Source organism: Bos mutus, chromosome 2 (assembly GCF_027580195.1).
Source record: "Bos mutus isolate GX-2022 chromosome 2, NWIPB_WYAK_1.1, whole genome shotgun sequence".
In the NCBI taxonomy this organism is placed as follows: Eukaryota; Metazoa; Chordata; class Mammalia; order Artiodactyla; family Bovidae; genus Bos; species Bos mutus.
This window is the reverse complement of record NC_091618.1, coordinates 110,327,773-110,348,326: the sequence shown is the minus strand read 5'-3', so window position 1 is coordinate 110,348,326 and position 20,554 is coordinate 110,327,773. Positions and strand designations below refer to the sequence as shown.

Genomic DNA, 20,554 nt, shown 5'->3' with positions numbered 1-20,554 from the left:
ATACCAATCTCTGCACTCCAAGAGTCCTTGAAAAATAATACTGATCTTTAGAGAAAATAAAAGAAGCATAAATAGTAAGCTTAGTGTAAGTTCAAGGCCAGATTCCAGACATTCATGTAAATTACTCTAAATAGCTTAAACTAGTTCATTTTGTTCTACTTATGTCAGTGCCAACAAAATCTGTATCTCCTACAACATAACTAATTTTGTTGAAGTCCATATAAATAAGTGTGTGTGTGTACATATGTATATATTTAATACTCACTTGAAAATAAATATTTCATTTTAATACAGGTTTGAATCATAAATAAATGCAATCACACCAGTTGACAATATATCCAAATCATGTTGCATAGCAAAGACAAAAGATGGACACAGACTAACAAATGCCTTCAGACAAAAGAGAAACAATATCCAGGAACAGATTAGCCATCAGACCAAGGCGAGATATAACTGAACTGACAAACACACTCTTCTTTAAAAATCAAACGCAGACTTTGTAATATAATTGAGTCTTGGCCATTTTGCAGTTATTCAAGGAAGCTACCCTTATAACCAGTGGTGTTGGCAGACTTCAAAAGCTGTTTGGGAATTCTTTGGCAAGCCTCGTTATTTCATTATAACCCTTGTTTTTAACATCCAGTAGTCTTACTCAGCTCTATTACCACACCCTCCCCAGTCATATCTTCAAATGACTAGGAAGAGTGAGCAAGATAATAAAGGGGAGAGAGAGAGAGAACAAGATGCTATCAGTCATGGCCCCGGGGACTTCCCTGTGGTGACAACTATGCCACGGACTGCCAATTCCTGTCCATCTGTTTGCCCAAGAGCTCAGGAAAGCCAGGATGCAGTGGGGAAAGACGGTAGGAAGAAGAAACCACTGCTTGATTCCTAGGCTTAGAAAGAGCCAGACAGAGATCCTCAAAGTCTTTGAACTTGAGGTACTTTGGCCAGGATTACCAAGTAGAGAGAGCTCCTATAACACAGAAAGGAGGAAAGAGGGTATCCTCCAGGGCTCCCCACTGGAGACAGCATTTGGTGCCTCAGAACCTCTAAACTCCACAGGATGGAACAGAATGAGAAGAGTGTCTAAGTGTGTGACCATGGGGCCTGGAAAATAGAAGGTGCGGTGAGTTGAACTGTGTCCCGTAAAAGACACGTTCAAGTGTTAACCCCTGATTCCTGTGACTCCATTTGGAAATAGGGTCTTTGTGGATGTAAACAAGTTAAGATGGGGCCACACTGGATTGGGGAAGCCCCTAATCCAAAGAAGACAGAAATCTGGACACACACATGGAAAATGTCATGTGAAGGTGAAAGCAAAGACTGAGTGATGCATCTACAAGACAAGGAATGCCAGGGAATTCCCACAACTGGATGCTGGAAGAGGTAAGGATGGATCCCACTCAAGAGTCTTCAGGGATAGCATGGCCCTGCAGACACCTGGATCTTGAACTTCTAGCCTTCAGAATGTGAACCTTCAGAACTGTGAGAAAACATAAATTTCTGTTGTCTTAAGTTACCCAGTTTGTAGCAGCCATAGGAAACTAGTATAGAAAGAAAAGGAAGTGGGCCCAATACTCCCCAGTTTCAGGGACAGGCAAGCGTAAGATTCATCAGAAATGAGGCAGGGATGAAAACAGAAGAGAGAAAAGAAGTGAGGGATGGACCATTCTGCTCTCTTTAGGTTGGGAAGAACCTAAAATCAACAATGAAACTCTATATAGAACTTGACACAGCACCATGTATCTGTATCCTTTAAGTCTATTTTTACAACAATAAATAATGATGGGCTTTTACAACAATAAATAATAATAAGGCCAGGGTTGGGCCTTCCCCCAACTGCTGGTGCCTCTGGAGGTTCTGTGGTCAGGGAGTACTTTGCTGCTTCCTTCACCAGGGTCTGTGTTTCTTCATCCTGACCACTGGCAAAGGTCTGCCGCAGGGCAAAGGTGCTTCTGCAGGTCCACTTGGCCCCCAACATTACCTGTGCGGACCCCATATTTCAGGGTGTCTCTGCAGTCAACCAGGATCTGCTCCAGGGACTCGGGGTGGTCAGAGAGTTCCAAGTTGAAGCCCTCCATGCCTTCCAGCAGCTGGTGGGGGTGGTGGAAGTCCAGCACTTTGGTGGAGCGATCGAACGTCTTCCGGACATAGTTGAGGAGTATGTCCACCACCTCCAACAGGAATTGCACAGTTTGCTCCTCCCCGTTCTTAGCCGGAAGCAGATCTGAGGGGGAAAAGTCAATGAGTGGTTATCACCTGACTCCTATCTGGATTCCCTCAGCTTAGAAATCCCTAATATCCATGGTATCTTTATATAGGCCTAATTTCCTTCCAGGATACATATGTGCATTATCTGTTGTACCATCTTTGCAGAAAAATGTACATAATCGCATACACAGAAGTGTTGCTTATACTCCCTGGGAGTTCACAGACTTTCTGACAGTTAATATGCTCATAAATAGAAAGCTTTGAGAAGCCATGAGCAGCCTACCACTGCTCAATACCACTGTTATTCATTTGGGCACCTGTCAGGCATGTGATGTACAGGGCTTCTGTCTTGCTGCCCTAGAACCAGGTATGTCTCTGTACATCTGGCTCAGACACTGGGCTTTTGGTTTGGTGTTATTATGATGTGCTTGATCTATTGCTGATGGAAGGTGAGGCTTCTGTGGGTAGAGGCTGAGGACTCCCTGAAGACGGTGGTTCTTTATGTCCTTGGACTGAAAACTAGAACTGGAAGATGAAGCTTAGGAGGGTGGGAGAGGGAACTCCTGCCTGTCTCTTGACCTTATCCTTTGCAGCTCGGCCTTTGGGATGCCAGGACATGATTCTGTGTTCCAACTTTTGTTAGGCAGAGTCAGACAGGCAAGGCAGCCACGGACAAAAGCTGAAGTTGTCAGTCACAGCTCAAGAACAGACTGGCTGTAATGATGTTCTTTGTCTGTTCTTCAGATTACCCCTCTCATATTTTGTTAGTCTTGTTTACTCTTCCTGTTTGGCCTCCACGGCTTGTGGGGAGCTCATGGAAGGGTGTGGTGATGGGTTTACCTTTGAGCTCATCGAGAAAGACTGGGAAAGCACCTGCTGAGACTGTTGTAGGGGCAGCAATAGTGACTGAAAGATCTTCAAAAGAAAAACGAGCTTTAGGACAGCAATTTGGTCATGAGGCCCAGTTACACAGCTCTCCACAGGGTGATTTTGTTGTTGTAGTGGCCACTACTCTTGGAGCATAAACGCTATTAAGAGAATCATTGGATTTTCTTATATGTAAGCTTGTTCTGGATTTTCAGATTCTATGAATCTACATTTGTCCCTGCAAGTATCTTTAGAGTTGATTGTTTTACTGATTATCCTCATCCAGCTTTCAAAGGATGGCGACCTGGACAGTATGGAAGGAGGGAGAATATTCTAATCAGATGTTGGGAAAGCAGTTTTATGATGCTTCAGAGGGAATAATAACTTCTTTTGGTAAGATCAGCAAAAGTTCAGGAGAAAGTAAAGAAACTCCAATAAGGAGCCTACTGGCTAGCGCTGGGGCTGGGGTGGGGGTGGGGAGTACCTCGGGCGAACAGGTTGGAGAAGTCTGTCTCTGTGCGGCGGAAGCGGCCATCCTTGTCACTGTTTTCACAGGAAAGCAGGTTCTTGGAGGACTGCCTCTCCTTGAAGGCGCTCACAAGCCTGCTCTTCTCTTCCAGGCTGTTGGTCCTCTGCAAGAAGCCTGTAGCACAAGAAGCTGGGTCAGAGGAAGGGCAGCGAACTCCCAGCCTCACAGGATTAGCTGCCGGCCCAGGTTGACTCTCCAAGCAGGATCCTCGCATCCCCTGAGAAGAAGCCACGTGTCTGTGTTTTCAATGTAAGGGCCCTGGCACTGCTCGCCTTCAGGCGGGGAGGGGGCAGTGTCAAGTGTCATCAGTGGTACAGACCCAGTCATGCAAGAGAGAAAAACAGTAAGTGAAGCCCATTCTCCTCTCTGAACATGACAGTGAATGCAGAATTAAGTCAATTGGACAGCTTCCACTCCAGTAACCAGCCCCAGGATGGGGTTTTAAGGGAAGGGATGCAAACAGAGAGGATGCTGCCAGTACTGGGTTTACGGGCTGTGCAGCCAGAGGGAGGAGGAGGTGAGGACCAGCACTGAGCACTGGGGAAGGTGCTTTCCTTGGGTACACCAGGTAAATGCTACCAGGGTTGAATATAAGTTTAATTTTTTGACCCAAACCTGAAGTACAGCTTTCCCTGTTCCCTCCCCTCTTAAATAAAGGTATTGGATAAAGAGACAAGAAAGCCTAAAATTTTATGTCTGGTGACATTTAATTCTATAAATACGTATTGAGCACCTATTGTGGAAAAGGACTTAAGCTAAGCATTTAGGATGGTGGACAAATAAAGATAAATGAGAGAGATCCCCTCTTCTCCAGGAGCTTACAGTTTGGCAGCTGGTGACCAACAATGTAATACATTGAGAAGAACTCCATGGAGATGAACTCTGAGTCCAGGGGGGAGTCAAAGCCCTCCCCTCTGCCTCTCAGAAGGGATGGAAGTCTCTCCTGTTTGAGGAGAGCAGTGCAAACATTAGCAGCGGCAAACCCAGAAGCAGGCTGAACTGAAAGGGCTGGAGACTCTGCCAGCCAAGAGCACTATTTCCTCCCTCAGTACCTCCACCCATCCCTGCTTCTGTTCCTTCCCTCATCTCCTTCAACTCAGTCTCAATCTTAGTCAGAAATACAACACCCTGAAAAGAGGAAGAAAGTTCTAAGTTTCTTGGTGACCCCAAAGCTGTATTTGTAGATTCCAAGATCCTTGGGGAGCCACAAATGTCACAAGGCAAGCTTGGAGGAAAGTCCCAAGAGGTTGGAAGAGAGGCAAGTTATTCTGGGAAATTCAGCTTTACTTCCCCAGGACTGTAATTCAGTGGTGAGGGGTGGAGGAAGGAGGAATGCAGGGGGAAGGCGGGGGTGATTAGAATCCTCCCACATGCAGGAGCAGGGTCTATTTTTGGAGGGAAGACTAGAAAGGCAGAGGTACCAGGACTTCAACTGTTCCCAGCACTTTTTAAAAGTATCACTAAAGCTCCAAAGGACATCAGAAGGCTGGGGATACCCTATAATAGAGCTCCACACTTAGATATGAAGATAGGGGTTGCATCTTCTCCCTCACCTCTTCTCCTACTTTGAGTTCCTCCTTCGAACCCTTAGAGTCCTAAACCAGAAGCCCTCATTCACTTACCAGAGGGGTGCAGGATCACCTGGCTCCTGGGTAAGACTGCTCCCCTACGCCCAGAACTGGCAGCTGTGGAATCTCTCAGGCTGAAAAGACCATGTCCAGGTGCTCTAATGGAGATGAGGTCCCGCCTTGCTGAACTCCCGCTCTCCAGGTCTCTGACTTCTGGTTGGCTCTGACTCACTCCCTGGAAAAGTCTCTGCCTTGAAACCCCTGAGCATCTCCTTTCCTCTGGGAAAGGACCAGGACCTGCATTTGGGCTTTGGGGATTATCTCCCAAGGATTTCTTGACACAGGCATTCCCAGAGGTGTCCTAATAGGAATGGAAGATGACAATTACAACGCAACTTTAAACCTGCATCCCATTCCTGAACCACACTTCCTGGAGTGCACTAGGAACTAGTGTGTTCTATACATCTTGTAATTATCTCATGCATAGCACAACTTATACTACATTATGAAGGTGAAAGTCACTCAGTCGTGTCCGGCTCTTTGTGACCCCATGGATTGTAGCCTGCCAGGCTCCTCTGTCCATGGAATGCTCCAGGCCAGAATACTGAAGTGGGTAGACATTCCCTTCTCCAGGGGATCCTCCCAACTCACGGACTGAACCCAGGTCTCCTGCATTGCAGGCGGATTCTTTACCATCTGAGCCAATACTACATTATAATCCATGATAAAAGCCATTAATTTGCTAATGTAAACATTTAATGGATATGATTTGCACAATAACACTTCTTTGGGAAGGTATATGTTTTCTAAAGTATTGGGAGCCTCAAAAAAAGGTCAATAGCCCCAGCCTCTCTGGGCTCTGAGAGGTTCTGGAAGGAACTGTATGCTTCTCCAAGGATGATGAGGTGGTGGACAATGTCCTCAAGGACACTGAGGTTAGTGCTTTGACAACCTCCCTGGCTAGCAAGTGGTCTTAGAAGCAGAGGCCCCTGAGACTGATGCAGACTGTACTCCCTTTTGCTCTATATCTCAGCTATAAGGACCTGGTTTCCCTGGTGGCTCAGACTGTAGGTAAAGAATCTGCCTGCAATGCAGGAGACCTGGGTTTGATCCCTGGGTTGGGAAGATCCCTGGAGAAGGGAATACCCACTCCAGTATTGTGGCCTGGAGAATTCCATGGACTGTATAGTCTACAGGGTTACAAAGAGTCAGACACAACTGAACGATTTTCACTCACTTTAAGCCTGTGAACAACTGGTCACTTAACAGTCTTAGGAGGCAAAGAGGTGCTACAACCTGATCAAAGCTGACCGCAGCTTCGGCTCTCTTCCACTTGCCTCAGTGGGGCCTCTCTGGGCTCTGCTGCTGGTTCCTCACAGCCGACCCCACACTCAAAGGCCTAATCAGCCCCATGAGTTGGGGGAAGTGTGAGGAATTAGAAAGCACTGGGTTCAAGCTGGTTGTTTCCAAGTGGGGCTTTGAACTGAGCCTGGCATAAGGCTTACCTGGCCAAGGGAGCAAGTGAGGCCTGAAGCCCAAGCCCATGCTGTCACCCATCAAGCTATAGCATGGAATTGCATCTCCCTAGAGGAAGGGGTCAGAGAAGGCAATGGCACCCCACTCCAGTACTCCTGCCTGGAAAATCCCATGGATGGAGGAGCCTGGTAGGCTGCAGTCCATGGGGTCGCTAAGAGTAGGACATGACTGAGCGACTTCACTTTCACTTTTCACTTTCATGCATTGGAGAAGGGAATGGCAACCCACTCCAGTGTTCTTGCCTGGAGAATCCCAGGGACGGGGGAGCCTGGTGGGCTGCCGTCTATGGGGTCACACAGAGTCGGACACGACTGAAGTGACTTAGCAGCAGTAAATCAGAGAACGGGGTTCTTTTCCTGACTTTTCTGGAATATGAGTACCCTGCCAGATCTCTCCTCTACCTCAAACACTTTTTTTTTAGTTTCAAGAAACGTAAGCATAGAGAATTCGAAATCTATGTTTAAAAGCTGGTGACTGACACAAAATAAGACACACACGTAAACACACTGCACGGGGCTAAATAAAACAGCTCAGGGGCTGTAACTGGGAGCCAGTTTGGGAGCTCTGCATAAAGAAGTGGTTGAGCCCCAAGGACTCACCAGTAAGTCAGCAGAGCACAGTAACAGAATTCAGGGCTCCCTGTATCTCCTTCTATTTAGGTCACACCATCGTACCTATAACCACCCTGCTCTCCACCTCTTGGCAAGTCCTGGGGTTTCTCCTGGCTGACTGCTCTCCCAGGTGATTCTGCCTCCAGAACTAAGGGTCCCACCAGTGAGACCAAGGGCCTTCCTAGCAGCTTTGTTTTTCTGGTTGGGGATGGGGATAGGAGAGTGAAAGAGGTTGAATCTTGGCAAGGCACTGAAACGTTTAATAGGGGTTACCCAGGGCAATGGATTTGGAAATGAGAAAATGACCATTAGTCCCCTCAACCATCTTAAGGTGAAAGGTCAAACCAACCTGGATAGTGTCAGGCCAAGAGGGCACCTTACAAGCCCACAAAGGCCTGGGATGAAAGCGGGGTGGGTATCTGTGTGTGGAGGAGGGGACCGGCTGTGGATTCAGGTCAAAACCAAAGACTGCACTTTGCCTCCGGGAGCTAGACTAAAATGGAAAGCCCAAGCTGGCTCAAAGTACGGAAAAACAAATCCTCTCGGTGTTGCCTTTCAGAATCCAACTTATTGTAAAGCCTTCTAGCCTGTGGCCCCCAAAGCTTGCATACTAGCAGAAGCCAGTTTCCCGTGGGCAAACTGCCAGCCCTCTCCTGTTACAGGGGTTGCAACTTTCTTGAAATTAGTGTTGGGGAGGAGGGTAAAAACAGAAGAAACTCCCCGAGGATGCTAGCCCCCAAATTCCGCCAGAGCTCCTCTTCCGAGGAAGTTAATGCAAGCCTCTACTTCCCAGTTCGCGGACCCCAGTTCCGGGACACCTAATCCCGGATCCAGGGATGCTCCTGCCCCTCTACCCTTTCGGGGCACTTCGGGTGTGTCTCCCGAAGCGGCGTTTAGATTTTTTTTTCTCCCAGACTCCGAAGGGCTGTAGTCGGGGCAACAGGGGGCACCGCCCGGGACCGAGGCCAGGAAGCTAGGACCAGGATGGACGAGGGCCGCCCTCCAGGCAAAGCTTGCATCGCGGGGAAAGCAGCTCTCGGCCCCAGCCGCCCGCACCCCGCCCTCGACCGTGGCGGGCGCCCAGGGCCCGCTCAGTTCTGCTTGCCCAGCTGCATGACAATGACGGCTGACGAAGCCAAGCGCCGCGGCCGCCGAAGGGACCTGGCGCGAAACGGGCTATTAAGTCGGGAATGGCGGCGGGGGGAGGGGGTTATTTATAGAACAAAGCTCGGCCGCCGCCTGGTGCCCCCGCGCGGGGACGCGGCCCCAGGACTCGCGTGCAGGGGAGAGGGCCAAAGCCAAGGCTGGGCTTTCCCCGCAGAACGCCTAGGTCCTGGAGTTGAGCAACCCTTCCTCGCCGTAATTGCTGCTCCTAGGATCAAGGGGACGAAGCCCCAGAATCGCAGGGAGGGCGCCGCGCGGTCAGGCAGGGGAAAGTGGGTTTCTCCCAGAAACTGCTAAATAAGTCTTCTTGCTCAGGCCACCAACTGCCGCCGCCCTGGGGCCCCAGGATGCAGGGCCCCAGGAAGATCTGTCCCAGAGGCCACGGGCTCGCCGGCTTGCTCGCGGGGCTGGGTGGGCGCACGCGCCCACGCCTGCGCCGCTGCTATCTCCCGAGCGCAGCAGCTGAGCGACTGCCTTTTAATAAGCCCCTCGTTAATCTTCCCCCGCCTCTCCTGCCCCTGCCCGGGGACGTCCGTATTTTCTGGGCCCGATAAGGCTAGAGATTTTAGACGGTGAAATGTAGCAAGGAAAGCAAGTCCTCATTGTTCAGCCGGAGCCACTCAGCTGTGTCCCTTCGAACAAATCTTTTTTTCCTTAAAAAAAAAAAAAAATCACACCCCATTGGGCGTTTTCATTTCGGATCCTCACGTCTCTGGAGAGCTGTTCTTTCCTCCCCTCCAGCTCCCAGATCTATTGTTCCTTCCTTTCTGACGAATCGTGCCCGACACCCCCTCTTTCCCTCTTGCGGCCCCACGCCCCCTTGGCCCCCTTTCCCTTCCCTCTCCCTTCAAGGGCAAGCTCCGCAAAACCTCTAGCTTGCACTGCCCGCACTTCCTCCAGGCAGGCCACCTAGGGCTGCTGGCAATCCTTTCTTTTGGTCTCCAAGGCCTCAAAGAACGCAATCTGAATCCGTTTTGACATCTCGGGGCAAAAATGTCCAGCCGAGAAGCCCACTTTCAACCCGCAATGGTGGAGGCGGAACAGGTACGACGCGTTAGCCACCGTCTTAGCCGTGTATCTCGTCTTAGGCCTGCTCTCCAGGAAAGCCAGACCTTTTTACTCCACCTTCGCGACACACAGGCCGAGCGCTCCAGTCAGAACTGCCCCAGCGCGGGGCACGAAGAGCGAGCGAGGCTGTAGTGCTGGGGCGCTGTGCTCGTCCCCAGCCAGGGGAGCCCCGACCCCTGGACCCTATCGGAAAAGATCCCTTGGGAACAGGTCAGAAGAGGGCAGATGAAGGTCAAGAGCCGCAGAGGAGCGTCTCCGCCTGGCGTCGGGGCTGTAGACACTTCCGAAAACATTCAGAAGCCAGGATTCCCTTCCGCTTACATCCCACTCTCCCAAACCCGCCAAGCCAGCTCGCCTCGAAGCCCTTTGGGGCCCAGCGGGCCCTTTCACTCACCGCAGATCTTCAGCCCCAGTTTTCTGGTGCATCCATGGGCCACGCCGCACCAGGTGTCATACGCTAGAAAGCAAGAGACGTGCGTTCAGTGAGGCTCGGACAGTCTGGGACCCGGTCGAAGGCAAAGGTGTTCTGGGGAGGGTGGGGGCAAGTCTTTGCCAGTGCGCCTCATTAAATAGCTCTTTCCCCAACGAGCTGAGTCTGACCTTTGGGCTGACAGGGAGACTCGTGCCCTCAGAGAACCCACCACAGTCCCTTTCCGATTCTACTTCAGATAGGGAACAGTGTCTCTGAGAGGCCGCGCGCCCCGCGCTCTGCTGGGCCTCCAAGCGACCCCAGCCATTCAAGTCGGGTGGCCGCCGAGGGGTCGCGGAGTGGGACAGGGCTGGCTCCTCAGTTGGCCAGCACCCACCCGCAGGCCCTGTCCCTTGGTCTCTGCCCGAAGGGCGACCACAGCAGCCAGGAAAGGGAACACAAGAGACATCTGGGACCAACGCGTCTCATAATTTCTTGGCGGGTCTCCAGCCGAGTGGCAGCTTAAAATAAACTGGCATGAAATGGGGTCGCGGAAGAGTTCAGGAATTAATTGGGTGAAAAATAGTATTTGACTAGATGATCGGGCTCGCTTGGCTGCTCTTCAGTGGGACTGGGGAGTCAGTAAGACAATAGTGCGCCTGGGGTCTTCATCCCTGCCCCCTCTTCCTAACCTGCCCCTCATTAACCCTTCCCTCCGGCATCTCTAGAAGTAAAGGGAATCAGACACTTTTTCTCGAGGTCTAAATCGGGGACTCAGGAGCTGCCGTATTCTCAGACTCCTCAGTGTCTAGCCTGCCTTCAGGATTCAACTTCCATCTAGGAGTGCAGGGGTGCCTGAGGAGCCCGCGTGCGACCTGGTGTGGTGGGCCTAGCGAGAAATTCTCAGATTCCTCATAGCAAGGCGTCTCTAGTTCCTCCCATCCCCCACCCCATCCTGGCCGGTGCCTTCAGCCCCGGACGAATGTTGGCTGCGATAAGGAGAATGACATCCATTAAACCCGAGGCACAACAGAGCCTCAGCGGGGAGAGGAACTAGCCCAACGTCAGAGAGACAGCGTGTCAGAGAGACAGCGTGTCACAGATGGAGTTCCTGCAACAGACAGTAAATCAGTGCGAAAGCTAAACCCCAGTAACAGCACCTTTAAGGTAAAGTGCTATTTCCACCCGGTGCAGTGCTTTCACTGTAAACGTCATCCCACCTAATCCTCATAATCTTATGAAGCAAGAGGAGTGTTAATCTAAGACTCATTTTCACAAATAGTAACAGTGAGGCTCAGAGAGGTGAGGAGAGTTTTCCAAGGTCACTCAGCTATGGCTTGGAGTTCAGACCCATTGCACTGCCTTTTAGAGTTGGGGATTACAGTGAAAGAAAGGGAGTGAGATGGGAAGAGGAAGTGAGAGAGCCCCTTTGATGTAGGGAAGACTGAGTGGTCTAGGGCAAAGAGGCGGGGTCGCTGCAGTAAGAGGTTGTGTAAAATTGTGTGAATTAAGCAAAGCCACTTCCCAGGAGACCTTGGAGGGGCAGAGAAGCGGAGCCAGCTGGGCAGGCAAGAGTGGGTAGAGAGCCAGGTGAGTGAGTGCAGCCTGGGATGCTCACCGCAGCTGGGCTGTTGGGGCGGGAAACAAGACAGGTGCTTCTCAGAACCTGTGTTTCAGGATCTTCCCTCTGCCTTGGCGAATTCCCGAATTCCGGGCGTGACCTCCAGGCCACAAATGAATTCAGGTCAGTGCCTCTACTGGGTCTGGACCTAGGTTTGGGCACATGGGCTCCACTGGGGGCTGCCTCTGGGAAGTAGGGGCGTGATGGGGGTGCAGGACTCGAGGGTGGATGAACACTATGGATACCCACCCTTGCCAAGGCAGCAGAAAAGGGGCGGGAAATGTGGAGAGAACTGGAAAAGAAATCCATCTGTGCCTCAGCAACAGACAAAGGCACTCAGGCCTCCGAGCAGCTCTGGTGGCCAGTGTGCAGCTCATGAGCCACCAAGGCTGGCGGCTCTCTTGAGTCTCTCTTTATTGTGTGGGTAATTGTAGCTTCCCTGGGGGTGGGGCATCGGAGCTGCAAAGGGAACTGGAAAGCAGTCTAAAAATTTAAGAGGAGGTCTTCTGCCAAGAAGCCAAGGGCAGCACCTATGGGTAGGATAAAGGGCTTACCTGACCACTCCCTCCTCCGCCCCCTGCCAACCTTCCTTGTTGAGAACAATTGATGTTTTCTCAAGCTTATAGAAAGTGCCATAAAAGCGAAGCAATGAGCCCTCTTTCCAACCACAGTACCACCCTTAAGCCCCCTTTTTATACAAAAATTTGGGGGCCCTTACTCTCTGGAGCTGATAGATTTGGAGGGAGACCATTTCAATCTAAAGTGGAAAACGGAAAACAATTTCTCCATCTTCCCACCTCTACAAAGAGGTAGGAAATCAATCCGAATTATGCCCAGATTCTACAAATGGGTTGAAGAGCCACGCCGAGCTAGGGATGGGGAAACATAAATCTTCCCACCACCTTTTATCTCGTTCCCCCTTTCACTCTTTGGGAGGTGTCCACTGCTGACAGGTCTCCTGGCCCGGAAAAAAGAGAGGGCTGCTCTGTCCTTCTTCCCTGGCAAACCTTCTGGGCTCCTCCTTGTTCCCCACTTCTTGCCACTCAGAATGTGGCCCACTTTTTTTTTTTTTTTTTTTTGGTCTTTGAAATGTAATTAATTGTCTAAAATGTAGAGGCTTAATCTCAGAACGTTTTATGCTCCTTTTTCGCCACTGGCTTCTCCCTCACTCGTCAATAGCTCGACGCAAATTTGGAGCAATTAGGGACCCCGAGTTTTCTAAAAGCTACAATTAACGTCGAAATTTCCGCTGATTATAGACTTCCAGGGGGAAAGACGGAGGGGGAGGGGTCAGATCTCGGCTCAACGAAATCTGGAGATAGAAAACTCTATTCCCGCTGAGTCTCCCAGCTCCTCACATCTCCCCGTGCACCGACCCCGGTCGTCTCACCTAGCAAAGAAACCACACACAACACAACACAACACAAACAACACTCTCACCGCGCGTCCTTCACCCGTAGCGAAAGATCGCCGCCGCTCCGACCCTGTGTGGTTCCCACTCTCTTAGCGCCCTGGAATCACCTAGCATCCCTGGCAGTCGAACGACCTCTGGTTGAGACCTGGGTCAGGGCCCCATTTCTTTCTAGCCTCCATCATCTCCGCGCTCCCCCTTCCCTTTACGCCAGCGCAGACTCCTCAGGTCCAGCGCCCCCATCATTTGATAGGAAACTAGAGCAGGACCTACTTGTGGGGCGCAGGTTGGTAGTATTGGGGTCCGCTCCCGCGTTCGAGGAGGTTGCGGACGAAGAAGGGGTCGAAGACGCCATCAGCTCGGTCGTCCCGAGGCCTCTGCTGTCCGGGGTCCTCGGCCGGTCGGGCACTAGAAAAGGCTGCAAAGAGATTCGAGAGCTGTATGGGGAGGGCTTCCGGGGTCCAGGAGCGCGAGAGGCGATTGAGCGGGCGGGGGCGCGGACGCTCCCGCTTAAGTCTGGGCTAGGGAGAGGCGAAAGGAAGGGCAGCTGGCGGGCTGGGTTGGGGAGCGCCAGGCTGGGGACTGGGGGAGGAGGAGACGTGCACGCGAGCTCTGGGATTCGGGCGCTCGCAACGTAGCCCCGGGCTCCTCTCCAGTCTGGCGGCGCGGTGGCGCGACCTGGAGCGCAGCGCTGAGACTAGGGGAACCCAAGGCCAGTGCAGGTCGCGCGGGTTCGGGCGGCTGGGCTAGGAGGGCTAGGGAGACTCAGTGCGCGATTTTCCAGCCCAGCCGTGACAAGCCGTATTGGGTCTCAGCAGCCGGCTGGCGGGCAGGCGGGAGGGGCGCGGGGCGGGTGGGGGGGCTGGTGAGCAGGAGGAGGGCGCACAGGGCGGGCACGTCTGGTTCGGTGTCTGGTTCCCGTTGTTGTGTCTGGCTAATTCCCTAAAAAGAAGGAGGCTAACTGCTCCAGGGAACGGGGACTTTGGTGAGACAAGGTGAGAGGAGAAAAAGGGGTTTGTGTTTTCACGGTCTCCCTCGGATTTGGCTGGGGAAGATATACAGTCACCTTGTACTCCAGACAGCCAGAAAGCAGCGAGTCGGAACCTCGCTCGTCTCCCTCTTGCCCCACCCGCTTTAAGCCATTTCGAAGCCAAGAACCGGGCTCCATTCTTGTTTCTGTATTTCCCCTCCACCCCGGATTTCTCGCTGTACAGACCTGGGGAGGGTGAGGGAGGCAAGAAAGGGGAATATCACCGGGGAAACCAACTTGTGCCCAGCGGGCGGGAGGCGGCAGATAAGGATAGGTGCGCGGCGTCCCTTCTCCGCGCTCAGCATTGGTGCGATGGCTTCCGAAGGCCAGGGAACAGAGAGAGTGCGGGCAAAGCTGGGTAGATACAAGAGCCTGCAGAGTAGCGCCCGCAGGCCACCGCCTCCACACTCTCCATAGGACCCCCACACCTAGCCCCGCGCGCGCACTCGCACAGCAACGTAGGCAGCTGGGAGACAGCGGTTTCTGGGGAAGTAACAGGTTACCACTCTGAGTCGCGCCTTCGGCTGCTGCTGGCCAGGAGCCCGTTGGTGAGACCGGTGCTCGCAGCCGGGAAGCGGAGGAGAAAATCGCTCTCTCTCCACTTCTGCGTGAGCCTCAGCCTCTGTGCGTCCTCGGGGCATGAATCTCGCTGATGGGGATAGGATGATTGTGAAGGCTGAGGTCTCTGCATCGCGCAGGAACCGGGAGCTAAGACTGGGGCGGGCGGGAAGCTCTCGGTTCAGGAGGGTATAGACGACAGACTCTGGGGGTGGGGGTTGGCCATGAAACCGCGGCTGAACAGGACCCAGCTGAACAATCACAACTGGGCACTGGGAAGGTCCCGGCGGTTGCGCGCTTACCCACCTAGGCTGGGAGACAGCAAGCCGCGCGCTCCTGCCGCTCTTCTGCGTAGCGCCCAGCGATCTGCCCGGCTCGGCCCGGCTCTGCCTCAGGCGTAATCTGCCCGGCGTCACCTCCAGATGCAGCCTCTCTTTTGCTAGCACCGTCCCGCACGCGAGCTCCTGGAAGAGAGGAGAGCGATCCGAAGAGACGGCTGCTTGGCTTTGGGGGAGGCGGAGGCGGAGTGGGGAGGCGGGGACCGGCTCAGCAGGGGAATCACGAGGCCGCTGCTCGCGGGGGCAGCTCGTGGGCAGAGCCGTGGGGCTCCTTGCAGGTGCCTGACCGCCTCTGGAGCTTTATAGGGCGATTATAAACCCAGATCACGGGTTTGCACCCGGAAAAAAAGAAAAGAAAAAGCCCTATGAGTAATCCAGAACGTACTCAACACGCTCTGTTTTTTGAGCTAGGCAGAGGGTCGGGTAAGGAGAAGGAAAAGAGAAATTCTGTGAAGAATTCTGCCTCGCTGAGTGCTTCTCCCTCCCTTTCCTCTCCCCCATTACCATATCCTCGAGAAGACAAGAGCTGTAGCTTTGCCTCTGTTACTTGCCCCGCGGCTCCCCCAGCTTTCTGATGCCTCCGTGAGCGGAAACCTCTCCCTGGGTCATGTCCTTGCTGGCTCTCTACTGAGCCAGGTTCGTTGTAAAAGCAAAGGACGCAGAGATGAGGAGAGAACTCGCAGACCCGTAGAGGACTCCATCTCTTTTTCACTTCAGTTTTCTCATCCTGCTCGGAGCTTCCCCAAGTACTCCACCGGCGCATACTACCGAGTGCCTCCGTAGAGAAAAGGGTCCGATTTCCAACCCACTATACGCTCCCCCCTAGCTTCTGTTCCCTTGGTGATGGGGAAAGGAGTCCTCCTGATTGATCACATCTGAAGGTTAATAACACGCACGAGCGCCGCTCCACACACAAGGGGAACCCGAGCATAGAGGTGGCCCGGGGCTGGGCTGGGGGAAGCGGACCGGCCATCTCTGCCCAGGCCCGCACCCCTCCACTCTCCCTTCGTCTCACGCTGTTTAAGGATTCTCTTTTTGCAATATTTAGACGGATTGAACAAACTGCCGCGTTCCGAAGCCCCTCGCGGTATAAGGCGTTCACGGAAAAATTTCCACCAGATGGCGCCAGGCGGCCAGAGACCGAGAGGCCCTGTGCTGGCCGGGTCTTTCCTTGCGCCCCAGGGTCAACACCTGGAGGGGCTGGCGTGGCTGTTTTTCTCCCGCCTTTTCAAGCCAACCCTCAGGCACCCTCCTCTCTAATTTATGGTGTCCTCTTTTCTCCACCCCAGTTTCTTTTTCTTTAGGGCAAAACTGAGTTGATCATTGTGTCTGGGTGACACAGTGTAACCAGTGATTTCTTTCCTCGTTTTCACAGTGATTTTGTTGTTGCGATGCTGCAGGCAGGGGTTATTTATGGACACTTCTTCGACCTTGCTAGTCCACCGGAATCCTGATTCTTCTCTGAATGTCTTATTGCCTTTCACCATTACACAGTGGGAATGCTGAAAATCTTACAAAGCACTGAAAATTCCATAAGGGAGACGGAAGATTCCGCCCTTCCGCCTGGGAAGATACAGTCCGATTTAGTAAGAGGGTTCTCGTTGTGAGGTTTGAAATAACCGCGTTGCCCTTGATACTAAAGAAAATACTGTCGCCCTCTCTCAATCTTACAGTAAGACCTCGGGCACTTTTTAAAAACGGAAGAGCATGCAGAAAGGCAGGCGTAGGTCACTGCAACTCTGGGTCCCAGAGCTCAGGACTGGGCAGGTGGGCGTGCCCACTCCGCGCAGAAAAAAACCCTCCAAACCGTGCACCGCGCAGCATCTCTGCCACGCTTGAAAAACGCAGTTTACTAAGAAAAAAGGCTCGGAATTCCACCCATGCCCGCTCCTCAGCTCTCCCTAAGAGAAATGGTTGTGCCAATCAAGGACCCAGGTGCTAGTGATAAATCATTCGAGATGGGCTGGGGCTAGGAGGCCAGCAGGAGGAGGCTCCTCTCAGGGTGTGCTGTACCAGGAAGACGCCTGCTCACCTTCTGTCCCTTCCACCTTCTCCCAAGACCCGAGATTCCCCAGAAAGGAAGATTTGTTTACCTTCACCTGTGGCATCAGACACTTCCAACCACTCCCTCTTCTGATTTCTGTGTTCAAAACTCTCACCTCTAAGGTTTTAGCCAATAAAATATTCTCGCCAGAGAAAGAAATCTACAGGACTGTGTATAGCAAATTAAAGCTGAGTCCGTCCAGCTGCACGGATATCCCTTTCTCCTTTATATAGAGGGAAGGGAGGAATGAAGGGTCCTGCTTGTCCTTAATTTTAAAAAGTTTAATATGATATTAGTAAGTAATATGTTAAATGTTTATTAATCACATGCTTGGTGTCAGGCTCTGTTTTCAGGGAACTTACACTGTCTTGGCAACTTATATTATCCCTGCATTCATGAACATTCCAGTTAGGAGGGGAGAGAAACAGTCTTGGGGACTTCATGGGTTTAGTTTGGTTTCCAATTACCTTCCATTCCAACCCAGGCTCTTGGGCTCAGCGGAGATGGTAAAGAACTGAGGGTCCAGAATCCCACAGTTTCAGCACAGCGAGTTCGGACGTAGGGCACGGCTCTTTCAGCACCAAGGACAGAGCCCACGGTTTGGAAGCTGAAGCCTCCAGTTCGTCGGCTTAGGTCGCCAGTATCTAGCAAACCCGCCTCCCTCGCACCATCCGCCTCCAGGCAGTAAATGCAGGGTTTGTTTTCCCCTTTTGGGGCGGGGTGGTGGTGGTGGTGGTGGAGTACCTCGCCCCCTACTTGCCTCCCCAGTAAGAATATGCAAGGAGGGTGATTGTGGTTGTCTTTTGGCTCTTCAGAATATTTGGGATCTATATTTTTGTTTATATTTTTCCACTCTTCTTTTTATCTTTTATTACTCCCGGGGGAAGATGCTTTGGATGATGGGGGTGGTAAAAAGATATCCTCTCTAGGGACTCGAACCGGTGGTGAGGGGTGGCCGGGAAGGGAGTGGTATCCGCCCAGCTGTTTCGTTTGCTTTTGATCTAAGGTTTAGCACTTTGAAGAAATGGGAACAAGATGCCCAGAGGCAGAAAAAAAGAGGCGGCGAGTGCGACCCCTCTGTTCTCTCTCTTCCGGGCGTGGAGGAGTAGCCGGGCTGCAGCTCCGGCTACTCGATTGTGTCTTCAGAAGTCAACTTTCCTTTGGGTCAAGGATGCCTGGGGCTTGGGAACATGACCCTCCGCCCACAGTGCCCCTTCTCTGGGAGGTTTAAAGATACTCCAAGTGGATTTGGAGCCAAACCTTTGGGCAAAGGAAAAAAAGGAGTGGGTGAAGTAAGGAGTGGAAGGGGCACCCGAATGGGCTGCGGGGGAGATTTTTATGCGTAAAATATGGTCCACGTCAAGGTGAGTAAATATGAAACGTCAATCTCTTTTTTTGACGCATTTAGCTTTTTTAGCCTTCAGAAAAGGTAATTTTGGAGCCCCATTGTGAATTCATTTTTGCTCGTTAAGGTCTATTTTAAGCATCTAATTTATGACCAAAAAAGAGGGGGGAAAATAGCAGTGCTCACCGTTTAAACGTCTGTCTCCCGAGACGAGGGCTGTGGAAGGCGTTGTTAACCGTACACTCAGCTTTTCTTAAGTGGGAGCGAGTTCGGTGTGATTGTGTTCTTTAAAGATAGTTCATTCTGGACTTTCCTTGGGAACCATAGCTAAATCGACACCCCTACCCACAACAGGCACCCCTGGAAGACACTCACACTCACCCCTGAAAGACAGGAAGGGGTTAAAAATTGTGGCAAGCGAGAGAGAATTCCAGCCGGAATTGAACGCAGCCAAGAGGACTCCGGAAATTACAACCTTTTCTTCTGAAGAACAGTGGTGAGTTCCTCAAATAATGGTCACATGGTCCCTTCCCTCTCGATCACATGGTCCCTTTCTGAAGGTGAAAATATTCTAATAATAAAGAAATTAATCAAAGAGGATAGAGTAATTTGTATTTGGGCAAATCTTGTGCACATTTTAAGACGCCCTATTCTCGCTATTTCCAACACGACGACGACGGAGGGACCACCAGATGGCGACAGACTACTATTTCTGACAGGGGACAACGGATTCCACAAGAGAGCAGTACTTGAGGGAAAACTGCTGCTGGCAGGCCTTTTCCAGTTCACACTCACACTCTGCCATATTTCACAAAGCAGGGTCTTTTTTTTCTTTTTCTTTTTAATGCTTAGAGAGGCTGCCGGAAGTGGCCAGAAACATTCAGAATCTTTGTCCCTTTGGTGAAAGAGAGTCCCTTTGGTGAAAGAGAAGTGGATGTAAAGTATCTGATTCTTTCCCACAAAACTGCTCTGTAAAGGTAGCCTCAGGACAGAAACTCTGGTATTAGGCAAGGTGTTTCACTGTGAAACAGGACACCAAGGAAGTAACAGTCCTCAACTGCAATTCTGACAGAGCTTCGAAAATGTATCTGTTTTCAATTCTCTTAACAGAAACTTGGAGAAGGCAATGGCAACCCACTCCAGTACTCTTGCTTGGAAAATCCCATGGATGGAGGAGCCTAGTGGGCTGCCGTCTATGGGGTCGCACAGAGTCTGACACGACTGAAGTGACTTAGCAGCAGCAGCAGCAAATGAATGGGATGCAAGGAAGATGATTTCCTGTATGTTTTTTTTAGTGAAACAGTATGTAATAGCAATACAGCTGAGGCTTGAAGGACCACTGGGGGCTGGGGTGGCCCTCCTCACAGTGGAAATCCACATGTAACTTACAGTCCCCATATACAGAATTTCTCAACATCCATGGTTCCTTTGTATCCTAGATTGCATTCACACTTTCAACCAACCTGGAATTGTGTAGTACTATAGTATTTATTAGGAGAAGGCAATGGCACCCCACTCCACTACTCTTGCCTGGAAAAGCCCATGGGCGGAGGAGCCTGGTAGGCTGCAGTCCATGGGGTTGCGAAGAGTCAGACATGACTGAAGCGACTTAGCAGCAGCATAGTATTTATTATTGAAAAAATTCTCATCTAAGTGGACACTCACAGTTCAAATCTGTGTCATACAACCAGGTCAACCATATATATATATATTTTTTTTCAATGTAAAACCTCTTGAACTATTTAGAATAACAGGTATTTAGCCCTTGTTTTCAGAATTAGGTGCCTAGGACCACTGCTTCTGAGAGGTTCTTTCCAGAAGGTTCTGACTTACTTGTGGAGAATCTGATAACTTAAAACTCTATTCTTGATCAGATTCCTTCCCTATCTGGCCTAATCCTGAGTCAGTTACTCAGGGAAGAAAACAGAACCTTAACAGATGGGGTTCATCATTGCTGTTCTAGCTCAGTTTCTTTCTTGTTAACAAGAGCTCACACCTAAGGTTCTCAGCTGTGTCAGCTGCAAATCAATGCCTTGGGAGCTCCTTCTTTCTATCTTTCTCTTGGGTGCACAGCTGATTTCTTGTTTTCTCTGCCTCTGGGTAAGTCAGGGATCCTTTAGATCTACAAGAAGGTAAAATCTCAAAAAGCCCCTAAATATGCAGATTAAATGATAATCAGTATCTTTTCACTGGGGCTATAAGCACATTGTCTCAACTACATAGCTAGGGATAAACCACATA

General features: G+C 51.2%; 1 protein-coding gene across 2 annotated transcripts in view; it reads right to left on the bottom strand.

The window, feature by feature from the left end:
* GAD1 (glutamate decarboxylase 1) overlaps positions 1-13,377 on the bottom strand; it is a 36,103-nt gene extending 22,726 nt beyond the window's left edge. Inside the window, exons 1-4 of one of the 2 annotated variants that reach the window (XM_005887585.3) lie at positions 13,272-13,377; positions 9,952-10,014; positions 3,566-3,724; positions 1,988-2,230 (exon numbers count right to left, since the gene is read on the bottom strand). In XM_005887585.3, the coding sequence (XP_005887647.1) occupies positions 1,988-2,230; positions 3,566-3,724; positions 9,952-10,014; positions 13,272-13,353 (547 nt within the window). In that variant the 5' untranslated portion in view covers positions 13,354-13,377. The remainder of the gene's footprint in view (positions 1-1,987; positions 2,231-3,565; positions 3,725-9,951; positions 10,015-13,271) is intronic. The other variant, XM_005887586.2, reaches the window with a different exon arrangement.
* Positions 13,378-20,554: the final 7,177 nt, after the last annotated feature.